The 13,393-nt window shown below is 36.7% G+C and overlaps 1 protein-coding gene and 1 long non-coding RNA gene across 2 annotated transcripts; one reads left to right on the forward strand and one right to left on the reverse strand.

Annotated features, from left to right (window-relative positions):
• Window positions 1-279: 279 nt before the first annotated feature.
• MYLIP (myosin regulatory light chain interacting protein) lies at window positions 280-12,234 on the reverse strand. Its single transcript, XM_081322986.1, has 7 exons — window positions 12,044-12,234; window positions 10,592-10,782; window positions 4,490-4,675; window positions 3,776-3,973; window positions 3,414-3,578; window positions 2,716-3,139; window positions 280-1,511 (listed from the first exon to the last, which is right to left on the reverse strand). The coding sequence occupies exons 1-7, from the start codon at window positions 12,128-12,130 to the stop codon at window positions 1,422-1,424; spliced, it is 1,341 nt and encodes a 446-aa protein (XP_081179112.1). The 5' UTR covers window positions 12,131-12,234; the 3' UTR covers window positions 280-1,421.
• Window positions 4,682-8,740, forward strand: LOC308665229. The gene is made up of 2 exons (XR_014025843.1): window positions 4,682-5,981; window positions 6,088-8,740. It is a non-coding gene; the product is annotated as an uncharacterized lncRNA (long non-coding RNA).
• Window positions 12,235-13,393: the final 1,159 nt, after the last annotated feature.

Consider the following 13,393-nt stretch of genomic DNA (forward strand, 5'->3'; position numbering starts at 1 on the left):
TATGCCTCCTTTGTCAATGAAGCCACATTTCTATTCCCTCTTTGCCAACTGGTTCAATAACTGATCAGCTACATGGATGTTAGGTGACCTGACGAACCTAAACATTATATAACCAAAAAAGCATCTTTATAACAGCCCTATAGGCGAAGTCAATCATACTGCAGCCAAAAAAATATGGGTAAGAGAATGACATCATAGCTATGGTTGAAAACGTTTTGTGATGAATTGAATAGATAAGATTTAATACACAAGTTAAGATATAGAGAAGATTGCCAAAACTATTTTAAAAGTCCTTTATTAACCTGAATATATAAAAAAGAGAAGTTTTCTACCATATAGGAGCTCTTACTTCATGTGGAAACAAAACATTTTTACAAAGTGAAAAAATAAATATCTTTTTGGGAACAAGATTTATATGCTAATGTGCCATAAAAAAGTAGAGTTTGATATTTGACAAAATGTCTGTGCAAAGAAACAAATGCATACACATATTACTGCTACATTAAGGCAATATGAACAGTATATTTAGAAAGCTGCAGTAAAGTGACTTTTCTAGCTTTCATTTCAGCTAGTATTGCACATGATCATCTACCTTTCAGTATTCTGTAGCATTCACAAGTTGACCAAAATCCAAAATCCTAAGAGAAGATAGGGATTGTGGCTGATGGGTTTTAAGAAATTTTACACAACTGCATTTTAAGAAAACTCTTAAGATTATAGAATCTGAGGAACATTTCTCCAAACATAAGGCATATGAACAGAAACAATAGCTGAGTTTTCTAAGTATAAAAAATCTTTAGATAATCAAAGTTACATTTTAAGTGTTTTATCCACATTTTCTTAGGTACCCAACAGGCTGATTGACTCAAAAGTTGATAGTAAATTTTGCAAGTAATCTGACTGCAAGATCTGCTGAATAAAGCCAGCTTTTTGCTTTAAAGCTTTGCAATCTTAATTTCTTTAAGTGTACAAATTTAAAAATAAGTTTCTTACTTCAGTAAAACAAAAGCAGAAACAAAATTATACTACAATAGACGTACATATTAAAAACTAGTCTTTCTAAAAATAAATGGGAATGGTCATGCTAGATAAAGTAATTTTTAAAATGATTTTAATAAAATGCATAAAACTGAGTTACTGCTGGATACTGCAGACTAATTTTTCATTTTTCACTCTCAGAATATTGTTAATTTATTAATAATGCTGTTTCATATAACAAGTTTGTCTACAAGTCATTCACAGTATATCCTCTAAAATTTATTCTAATAAGAGCTTTTTTATATTCTTCCTTTCCAAGTTTTGTCATGGTCCTTCCAGTAATTGCTGGCAGATGCAGAAGTGATAGTTGTTTTATCAGTGGAGTCGGAACTTTTAGTGCAGTACTTTGGAAGTATGGATTAGTTAAGAAAGCAACATAGAGGTCATATTAGAGTCAAATTAAGCAAGCTGGTGTGGGCAGGCAAATATACATGCTGCACATGTTCTATGTGAGATCTGCAGACTGGACACACCTAGAAGGAAAACACAAGAGTAATGTTACCAACTGAATGTCTAGAGTTTCATTAGTTTTCATAAACAGAAAATGCTAATACACAATTTACATTATTGAAGTTTTGTTTTTATATATCAAAAACATTAATGGCTATTATTCACACACACCCCAATTACACAGCAAATGCTTTCTTCCAATGACTCTTTTCCAAAATGTAAGGAATACGCAACATCTATGGGACTCCAATGTCTGAACTATTGCCTGGACTGCAAACATCCAGAATGCCACTAAATAGCAACATAAAATTAAGATTTTTCTGTTATCACTTCTGTCCTCTAGTGGCAGTCTGGATTTTTGCAATAAAGAAACGGTAGCCCCAATGCCACTCTCTTTCTTCTGCTACTTTTTCCAGCTTCCTCTTCCTTCTCTCCCCAAGTGGGAGAGGAATTTTTCATAGTGAATGACCAGATAAAGCCATTAGGTCAACTGCTCCAACAGTGAAGAGGCAGCGGATATCGGATATTGCTCTTTCTCTTTCCTCCCTGAAGATGCTGTAGCCTTGCAGGTACCCTTTCACTACTTGGCATCTCTGAAAGATTTATTTAACTTACTGATTAGAGACCTATAATTATGTTTCTATTTGAAGGATTTACTTTGGAGGCCACAGAAATCTAGTTATGGACTGATGCAGCTCCAAAATGCTGACTTTCTGGAAAGAAATATTGTGAGTGTTCATCTAATGATTTATATATTTCCAGAAGTGGATTATCTGGAGCCCAATTAAACATTTCTGGTTCCAGTGAATCAACTTCCAGAAACATACAGACACATGGAACATTTGGATTGATCTGTTCTGGTGGAATATGAAGACAGATTCTAGAACCCGTTCACTACGCCAACTTAGAACATATTACATATTTACCCATATTTGGGTACAGCTGTCTAGGAAACAGTAAAATCCTAAGAAAACATTTAGAAATTTCAATTAAAGCTTGGTGGCTTTATTTTTTATATTTAACATACTACTTGTATGTTAATCAATGAGGCTTGTCCCTTTCTTCCTTCCATAGTGTCTTGATGCACGACTATACTTAGCCATGAACTGATTTTTAAATCCTGCATTCTAAGTTATTGTATGCTTTGAGAATTAAAACACTTTCCAGTACTTTTAGAACTGAAGTCAAAATGTAATATTTCACTGTGGCAACTGATTTTATACCTACTTGTAACTGTATGGCACATGTCTCACAGCACACAGTGTGGCCACATGGACAAAATGTTGAATTTATTTCTTCTTCACAGCATGCCATACACAGCAGGGACTCCTTAAATTTCCGTAGTTTTTCCTGAACAGCTTTCATTTGCTGACAGTTGAGACCCTCACAATTGTTGTTACAGTTCATACTGTTTTCTGATGATTTAAGAGGAGAACTGGGGGGGCTTTGGTCATTTCTTGAAACTAGATCCACAATGCCAGCATTGTAAAGAGCTCGTCTTGCATGATCATAAGCTTCCTTAGATGTCCGCTTAATGTCAAATACATACTTTTTCCCAAGATTAATATTTTCTGTCAGGAACAAGGATGCCAAGTGACCCTTTAGGTCTCGGCTATATTGCATCATGACAGCGCTAGTAACAGTATCACACCTAGCAGGAAAGGAAGATATAAAAGAAACATGAATCAATCTTTTTTCCCTTTATATCTCAATACTACTGAAATAAGAATGTGGCGGGGGAAAAAGCCATGTGTAATATAAACACAGATTCCAATGTTAGTTATATAAAATGGATTTATTATGTTCTTGTTTACAACATACTAGAACAGTGGTATGACAAACTACTTACATATTAATGTCAAGAACACTGTAGTTGAACTTGACCTAAAACTTTTACATGTGTGTCTCTCCCCAGAAATACAAACCTGTAAAATGCATGTGTTTCTGTTATTGCTCTGTACAATCCACTAGCAGCTCTGGTGCTGATCATCTTGAAAAGATGAACTATGCTGTTTCCTGATTCTTTAGTGACAGTTAAGTATACGTTCTTCCCAGACTGTGTAGCCATCTGAACAACTGAATACGCAATCCTAAAGCAATGGGGAAAATACAAAGAATGAAACCAAAATACATCTGAATGAAACAATCCTTTTCAACAATACACAGTAAGAAATGTTCAATACCGTTAAGCTAGAGACTCAGATAAAACAGCTGCATGCTTCAGAATCTTTTGGCTATTTTACAAGCTTTTGATAAAGTTTTTCAGGCAGGACTTTCTGGTAATCACCTGTTGATGGGAACAAAGTCATCTGTACATCTGGAAATGCCTTCAGGGCCAATTCCAATAAAAAGTTTTTGCCCCTCACTGTCTCTAACCGAATGCCATTCTACTCCATAGTTTTCTAGTGTTGACACAATCTGTAAAACTTGATATTCAGCTGAAACTTGGCTAAGGCCTTCAAGATCCTTATGTTTTGCAATAATACTGTGGATAAAAATATGAAAGTAGATTAATCACAATTTTGATTTTATTTTATAACTTAAATATATTGATTTGCCACTATAAGTTCTTAAGATTGTATTAGGAACTCTTAAAACAGATTTTACACAATCCATAACTCTTAATTTTAATACAATTAATTTAAAGGTATAAATAATATTGAGGATCAAAAAGTTATAATTTTACTGAATTATTATCAGTTATATTGAGAAAAGTCATTTGATGAATCAAAAGCATAATTTTTTATTTAAACCTGTATCAGGTCAAGACAAAAGTTAATCACTTTAATATCCTAATCAGTTCAAGGGACAAGCAAAAAAAAGTAAATTCTCTCACAGAAAGCAGCCCATTTTTAATATATTAACTTTCCCACAGATGATGCTTTCAAAAATTAAAACCCTTGCATCAGATGCACATTTAAGACAATCTCCCCAAATTGCGAAACTTACAAATAATTATTCTTATATACTTCTGTGTTAAAAGTTTAACCACAAAAGTTACCTGTCCAAAGTAGAAGAGGTAAGTTCTTTCATACAGAACTCTTCATAGTGGTATTGGGCAGTATTTTGATTATAATCACCAAACTTCAACTGGGCAAGCAATGCACTTAGCTCAACAGCACGTTCAGAAGAACACTGTAGATTACCAGCCAGAAGGTCCTCCTCTATGTGCAGGAAAAACATATGCCTAAAACAGGAAATGTATTTTTGTAATGCAGAAATGAAACTGAGCAACTTTTAAGACCTGCTCAAATATTACAAGAAATACAGTATTTCTGCTAATAACTGAAAGACAGAACTACTGTCTTTATAAATGGAACTACAAGAAACCCCAGAGTAAATTGATGGGAAACATTCTTTTTAAAAGTGTGAGTAATATAACTGCATTTAGGACTTCTGGTCCTGCGCAGCAGTCGAGGGGTTTGGGACTCCGTAGCCTTCAGCTGAGTTTCTTCCTAGGGGACCCTAAATGGGCCAGAAGCTGCTCCGAAGAGGCGGCAAAGAAGTAAGTAAGTCCTGGGGACCTCGGAGACATGGCAGTTGACCCAATCAATCCAGGAGAAGCCTTCCAGAAACCAAGAGCAGAAAGGCTAGCCTAACTTCAAAGTCTAGCCCAAGCTGCAAGCAACTGAAGTCAAAAGCACTATTTTAAGCTGATTGTAAACAGTGTGTTTGAATCTGGGTAAGAACATTGATTTTCTCTATCCTTATCAACTTTGAAAAATAAACCAGTGCTGACATCTAGTACTGTGTGAAGACTACGACAGCTATGGCTTTCATGTAGGACTTGGCAAAATCTGGAAAAAAACTAATCTCTACTTGTGACCTTCAAAGCTCTAACAATAGAGAACAGCTGTGACAAAAAAGAAAACAATCTGGGCTGCAGACAAAGTAAGACGTACAAACTTCAGGGAACAAAAAAAAAACCCTCTTTTTTGAACTTTCTGCATTACAGGTATGTATTTAACTCTGACCCCAAAGCTATTTGCTGAGAAAAAAAAATGGATTCTTGGTCATCATGGAAAACCAGTGATTTATAGAAAGAACCTAAATACTTTTCAAGAGGAGACATATATATGTTGCAACTAATTCAAATAACAATGATTTCAAACCACAAAGAAATCCAAAATAACTTTGAAAATATAAACTTGTCTAAAAAACAACAACATATAAACCCTAACTCAATTCACCTCCAATTTAACTTTACAACAAAAACAAAAAAAATATCCCAGGAAACAACAACATAGAAAGAACGAATAAAACAGACAACTGAATACAAATTTGAGGATAGAAGATGGAACCTAAACCAAACAAGTATGATTTAACCCAAGTGGAATAAAAATTACAAGAAATACTGGATTTGGAAAAGACAACTTATACTTTATACTTATACTTTAACACCACAAAACAAATTTGAGGATAAGAAAAAAGATTGGACAAAATGGACTGCAGAGATGCCAGGAAAAACACTAGAACTAGAGAGACAAAAAATGGTAAGAAAAGCAGAGAGAAAAAGAAAGAAAAAGATTTTCAACAAAAATGAATGGGCAAATGCCTCTCACAAAGATACTGTACTTGACTTACTTTTTATATCTACAGTAACAGAAGAATATGGAAAGATTCTGACTCAGCAGAACATACTAAGAAAGATACTGGGCAAAAGAAAAAGGCTAAAGTGAAAATTAAGAAAATAGACGATGGGGCCTATCTGAATATTTAACAGAGAAACACCTGTTCGAATATGTTAGAGAAATAGAAAAAATTTGGATGTGATTTTGACTTTTTAGAGGAAAGAGCCCCTCAAGTAACATAGTACTTTCTTTTTCTTCTTTTTTATTTCTTGATATGAGTAATATAAAAGAGTTGGAATGGCTTATATAAAGGAAATTTTTTAGATATCTAAAGGTGATTGACTAAGAAAATTACAATGGATTAAAAATGTTTTGAATAAGAGTTAAAAGACTAGAGGACTAGATTTATTAAATGGAATATTTAAAGATTAAATATATTTTTAATGATGGTAAAAGAACGAAAAAAATTGGAAATAAATATGTAATAGCTTATAGGAAATAGGGATGTTAAGTAGCATACTAACTTTTTATTTTTTTATTTTTTTAGTCTTATTTATTCAAGAAAGGTAAAAGTATTGGGTAGGCTTACATGAGAAAAAATAGACTTAAATATTTAAATGTAATTAACTTTGAGAAAATCTTAAGCAGTAAGAATGTTTTGAACATTGTGGGAAAAACAAATGTAAACAAGAACTGTATGATGAGACAACCAGAATGACTAGATAGAAAAGGAATATTATATTGATGTGATTATTATTTGTAGAAGTATTAGAAAACTTTTATACTCAATCATCATTCATTTAAACAACAAGAATTGTATTAATGTAAGGTTGGTAAAAGAGAACATTATGGGGAAAAGAGGAAATCAAGTAAAGTTATTATGCGGATTATAGATTATAGAAATCAAACAGTTAGTGAATGTTTCTTAAATGTAAACCCAGACAACACACTGTTTACTGAATATTAAGGTGACTGTTAAAAAATTAATAAAACAATTTTTTTAAAAAAAATGCATTTAGAATAAAACTGGAAGATTAAAACCTAGTAATACCATGTCTAAATTTAGCTCCAGCCCAATACGATTAGGAAAACATGAAATAAAAGAATGTAAAGCAATTAGTAAAAAAAAAATCAGAGCTACAAAAAATGTAGCCTATTAAAAATCTGTCATTTTAATCTCTTAAAATATATTTGGTAAAACACCAGATCAAACACACCCTCCCTAAAATTATTAGCCAAGAAACTGATATATGCAGTGCTTTTTTTGTAAAAGAAAAAGGTGCCAGAACTCACACGTCATACAACCCGCCTTGCCTACCCTACAAAGTTCCATCCAAAAAAGGTGCCAGAACTCCGTTCTGGGTGCTCTATGACAAAAAAGCCCTGTATATATGATATATCCCATATTCTATACAAAAGCTCAAGGAATATCTTAGAAAAAAATGTGATATTCAACAAAATACAGAAAAATTTCAATAGCCCATAATATGAACATCCTAGACTGAGAATATCATATTTTAGGAATATAACTCCACATATACAGCTAGCGACATCTCAGAACTATTTGCTCCTATTAAAATTGAGGGGTTTTGATACCTTATCACTTGTACCTTTTTCGAATATGCCCAGCATTTAGTGTGAAACTCCTGCTGAGTGCCCGCTGTTGATTGCCAATACAACCCTACATTTGTTCTTTACATTCCTTAGAGTAACATCTTTTTAGAATAAACATTTAATTTGCTTCCGCTTTGAATATTTGGGAGTAGCTTCATTTTATCTCAGACCAAATAAATAATTGAATCAGATAAGACTGGTTTATAGTTCAGTGCCAACAGCATACCAAACTTCAAGCAAAAGCAAAGGTTTTACAAGCTCCAGTCTTCACTGCTGATTAATCAGGGGAAAGGTTAACTCTGGATGTTCAACTCTGCTGCATGCAGTTAAGGGTATTCAGCACTTATCTCAGAAAAAAAAGCAATAGATTCTACAGCACTCAGATAAACATTTTACCTAGTGCAGTAGTTTGATGTTTGGACTACAAATTACAAATATTTCACAAGTGCAAATGTCTAATGAAACTATCATTTTTAACTGCAAACATCCATTTGAACAAAGTAGCACATCTAATATAGCTCAAGTCAGAGAAATTAAGTTCTTCACTAAATGGGAAATCAGTTCGAGGAGACTTTTCTCAAAAATTTTACCCGCTCTTTAATTTTTTAGAAATTAAAGCACCCCCAAAAAGTTATAGCAGACTGCTGTAAGTTCTTCAAGAAAGTTCAGCTACAAAAGCAAAACTTTGTCCCGGAGGCATCTGTGACAGACCAATCAGGAAGTGAATTTCTTAAGCATCTCCTCTTTCTTCCTGGACAGCAGCCACTGATTTGACGAAACAGCCTAGCAGCTATTAACAAGGGTTACTTTCAGTTAATGACCTATAGTTACCTTGTTGTTGCTTTTCTGAGTATCAGACTTTCTTCCTTCAAGCCAGAGACGTTTACAATTGCAAAATGAGTCACACCCAGAAGTGTTTGAGAGTCAGCTACAATTCTTTTCTGAACCTGTACTTTTTAAAAACCTAACTTGCTTTTACCAAAGATGGATAAATGGCATAAGAGAGGGGGCAGAAATAGCATATTTATATTTAGCATATTTTCTGTATCAATAAATAGTCTATTCCATTTGGTACTGCCTCAAACTATTTTCTTTAATCATTAAATAGGCTAAGGAAAAAATGCTGACAATTGGGGGGAAATATACAAATACTAAACGTCTTTACTTGGAATCTGTTTCTTTAGAAATATTCTAGCATTCGTAACATGTTGAAGTAGGCCAAAAAACCTAGCTGATTTATTGACGTGACATAAATTTTGATCATCATAGTGCAGATCACAGCATGGAAATCAGTAGATTTTAATTCCAACAAAATCTCAGGTTAGTATAAATCATGCTCTGCACTTCTCCACAAAAATGTATAGTACTGTTCAAGTCTTAGGCCACTATTAGATTTGTTGCTGTAGCAATGGTATAATGACTGTATATAATTATGTCTCAGTCTTATCAGAATACAACCAGAAAATACAGGAAATTTGTATGCACTAGTCAAAAACAGGAAAAGGCAGAAAAAAACAGCTTTCTTAGGCTAAAGTGGAAATTGTATAGTATGATCTCCCCTTACACTTGAGCAACAGCACACACATGGCTCCTGTAAACCCAAATGGAATGAAACACTAGGTACTGTGATTACTACCACCTCCATGTGTCCCTCTATTCCATGCCAAAAGGACTGCTGTGCAAAATTATAACAGGTTTGTGCAAGACATGCTTGAGCATCACATGCAGTACAGACACATGTATGTAATTCACTGAAAGCTTGTTAATAAGACCAATTTTCAATCACATCATTCCAGTCAAAATGCAAAAGATAACAGAATTTGACAAACATAAAATCATACTTTTGCATCAGGAAAGCCACTCTTAAGGGAAAACAACAAACCAACTGGATATTCAAGATGTGGTATTCAAGACCAAAAAATAATTATAGATGGTTATTAAACCTTTGCTAAAACAAAGTGGGTGGTTTTTGCACAGTACTGTAATTATATTTTAAACAATAATTTGGATTGCATTGTACAGTGATGCACTGTTACAAGGTTATAAGCAAAATATTCAGCAATTATTCTACCACATAAGGGTAGAACAACAGAAGGTCTGGGCTCTTCAGGGATGTGATAATGTAGCCAATCTGTCAGCAAGGTTATAATTTTGATTCTCCATAGAGAAGATGACTGATAGCTTCAATGAACACTCAAACTGTAATTAAAGGATTTATGTAAAGAATATTCTTCCATCATACATGCAGAAAACTTTTCAAACATTTTTGTAATTTTTTTTACAAAAACTACTGGGAAAATGAACATGCACTCTGGACGTGTTACAGACTTGTTACAGTTCACAAACCACAAATAAAACAGTAGTCTTCCAAATAATTGTTAAAAGTCAATGACAATGTTTTTGATTACTTTTAAATCCAGTTTAGAATTATTTATTTTTAAGGAAAAACATCTGTTTTCTCTTTGTAGTTTGAAACAGTCATTTGAGTATTACTGTAATATGACACAGATTAAAGGAGGAGTCCTGTAAACTAAAATATGGAGGAAGTTTCCAGTCATGAACATTTTAAAATGACCTGTAATAACACTGCTAAGAGGTTACTGTCGGGCACTGGAGCCTATACTTTGCTTTTTTTTTACTTCTATAACTCCATAACTAGATAAACTATTGCCAAGTCCGTATGGGAACACTAATAATTGCAAAGCACCATTATTTTCAGTACAGAGACTAGAGCATTACCTTTAATGGTGGCTTCTTCCTAGTATACTGTACACAATAAAAAGCAAACCATAAAGCTAAGATCAAATGAAAAAACTGACCACTTTAAGTATGCTGAAAATCCAAAGTTACTCTATGGAGCCACAGAGTGCAAAATAATAAACAGAAACCATTTCCAGTGAAGGTTTATTTCTTTTTACCTTGTCTGCTCCTGCAAGATCAGATGTGGTTCCACAAAGAACTTGACCCGTAGTTTCAATCTGTAAGGAGGCAAGCCATCCATCTGTTGGGATATTCTATTTCTCAAATTCAGCCATAAGTTCTCTCCCTTGCTTCCTGTAAACTGGAGTCCGAAGTAATCAACTTCTATAATTCCCAGTCGCCTGCAAACCTATAATTACAAGTTAAACATCATAAACACTACTGTAATGAGTACTAGAGAAAGATGCTATAAGGTACCCATTTACTTAACAAGGTTACACAAATAGTTTCTCACTGCTGAGACAATATGTTTGGAATACGCATTCAATAAGAAGTCAGCTCAGAGGGCTCTTATGGAAGCTAGTGACCTTTCTAAAGCTTTCAAGTGTTCAACAAAAGTGTTCAACACTCTGCTCTAGAGATTGGGATATGAACCTTTAACCTCGTGTATAGCAAAAGCAGCAATTGCGGCTGGACTTTCAAATATTCACGGAAACAAATGGGTCGAAATTAGGAGGCACTGTTTTCCCCAAAGGTGCTTTTTTTCCAAAAGGCAACTGGACTTTCTTGTTTTTGTTGGTTTTTTTTTTAAACTTGGAAAACGTTTCACTTCTCCTCTAGGAAGCTTCTTCGGTTCTAACTTTCCTTCGCAAAGGAAAAGAACCAAGCAAGTCCAGTTGCCTTTTGGAAAAAGGCACTATGACCTGGATGATTGAGGAACTCCACAGACATCTATCTCTAATGCAGGGGGTCTTCAAACTTGGCCCTTTTATGACTTGTGGACTTCAACTCCCAGAATTCCTCAGCCAGCAAAGCTGGCTGAGGAATTCTGGGAGTTGAAGTCCACAAGTCATAAAAGGGCCAAGTTTGAAGACCCCTGCACTAATGTCTGCTTAGCAGGCACTCCTGCTCCCTCCCTCCGCATCCCCAACAGGTCCACGAAGCCCGGCGAGATGTCCAGGTCCAGCAGCGCCCGGTTCAGGGGGAACCACCGCCTTTGCAAACGCCACGTGGCTAGTGCAGTTAAAACGGGGCTAGCAGGGGTGGGATTTCCCCGGTGGGGGGGGGAAACTCACGAAGAAGCCGGCCGACCAAATAATAAACGGAGCTGCTCCCAAGCAACACGCGCGGGAGATGAGAAGAACCGCCGTCCGGCGTCACCCCTTTTTTCCTTCTGGCTTCACCCGCGGCGGCGGCTGCATCGAGCTGCGAGGCGGCGGTAAGCGAGGGTCCCACCTCGCGCCGTGTCTGCGCCTCAGCCACACGGCGCGCGGGCGGGAGCGCGCGCGCGCGCGCGGCAACGAGACGGAGCCGGAGGGGGGGGGGCAAGGAGGAGGAGGAGGAGGAGGAGGAAGGGACGGCCACGCGCCAGAGGAGCCCCCTCCGCGAGCCCCGAAGGGCTGCTCAGGTGTAATGGGATGAGGGTGGTGAAGGAAAGCTAGGCTTTTCACCTGGTTCAGGCAGTCTTCGCCATTGGCTTTGGCCTCCACCTCTACTTCCATCACCACCGCATCCGGCCTGGTCACATAGCACAGCATGGCCGCCTCTCGTCGCCAAGACGCCACTCCAAAGAGTCCCTGTCTGCCACCTTCGGTCCCCGCTAACGTGCTCCCCGCAACCCGTCAGTCTATTCGGTGCTCTGAGGTTCGCCGGTGATAGCGCTCCTTTTATCTTCTCGGTTTCCCCCCCTCCCTCCTCAGTCCCCGCCCCCAAGCGTAGCCCAGCCAATGAATGCGCTGGAAAGCGGCGCTGCCGCGAGAGACCCCGAGCTCAGAAGGCCGGTTTGTTTTCGCTAAAGAGATACAGACTCGGCTATTGCTGCAGAGACTTCTGATTCCCGATGGCGCTCTATGTGCGAGGGGAGACTAGTGGGGAAAAGTAGGGGGAAAAATGTCAAATGGAAATATCTAAAGCAGGGGGAAAAAAATTCAAGCAGTGAGGGAAAATTGAGCGGTGGTCACATAATGATGATAATGATGAGGACCCAGATTGTTGGGGGCAATAAGCTGACTTTGTAATAATGCCGCTTGGGGGGGGGGGGCGAAAGCCCTAATAAGCAGGCATATACATAGAATAAAGGCTATTGCTAAGCACATTGGTTTGTGCTTAAATTGTAAGCCGCCCTGAGTCTTCGGAGAAGGGCGGGATATAAATGAGATTAAAATAAAAAATAAATAACTTTATTGTCACTTTGAATGTACACCAATTGGCATACATCAAAATGAAATTTCGTTGCATACAGCTCTCAAAGGGTCACCACCTCCGATATATACTCCTTGTTCGGGGCCCGCTCAAATTTCACATTGTCCATTTTAGTCTCTAGGGAGTGAACGATGGCAAACAGGACAGATGGAAATGGGGCTCCATGTGGATTAGCCCTCAAATTCGCTTGTATTCTGACAACCTCCAATGCACAGAAATTTCAAATGCACATTCACCATAAAATAAAGAGAGAAAAGACTGGCACACAAATGGATTAAAAGCAGATAGCATATGTTGAAAGCACCCATAACGCATGAGGCTCAAATAGCTGACGTTCACTCTGACAAAAAGATCTACTGCAATCTTTCTGCATGCTGAAAGCTTTAAAAAAAATTTCATCTTAAAATCTTTTTTTAAAAAAAAACACCCAAAAATCATAAATTCTGGTGGTTTTGGTCAGACTGAACTAACTTTCCATTTATAAAGTTTTCTTGCTTACTAGTATTGCTTTGGACAGCATCCTGATGGGCCAAGCTTTTCATTTCCACAAGATTCAGAAACCAGCAAAAGACACTTCAGTGTGGTGGTAACTCAGTAAC

The sequence above is a fragment of the Vipera berus genome (assembly GCF_964194415.1).
Source record: "Vipera berus genome assembly, chromosome: 3".
Classification (NCBI taxonomy): domain Eukaryota; kingdom Metazoa; phylum Chordata; class Lepidosauria; order Squamata; family Viperidae; genus Vipera; species Vipera berus.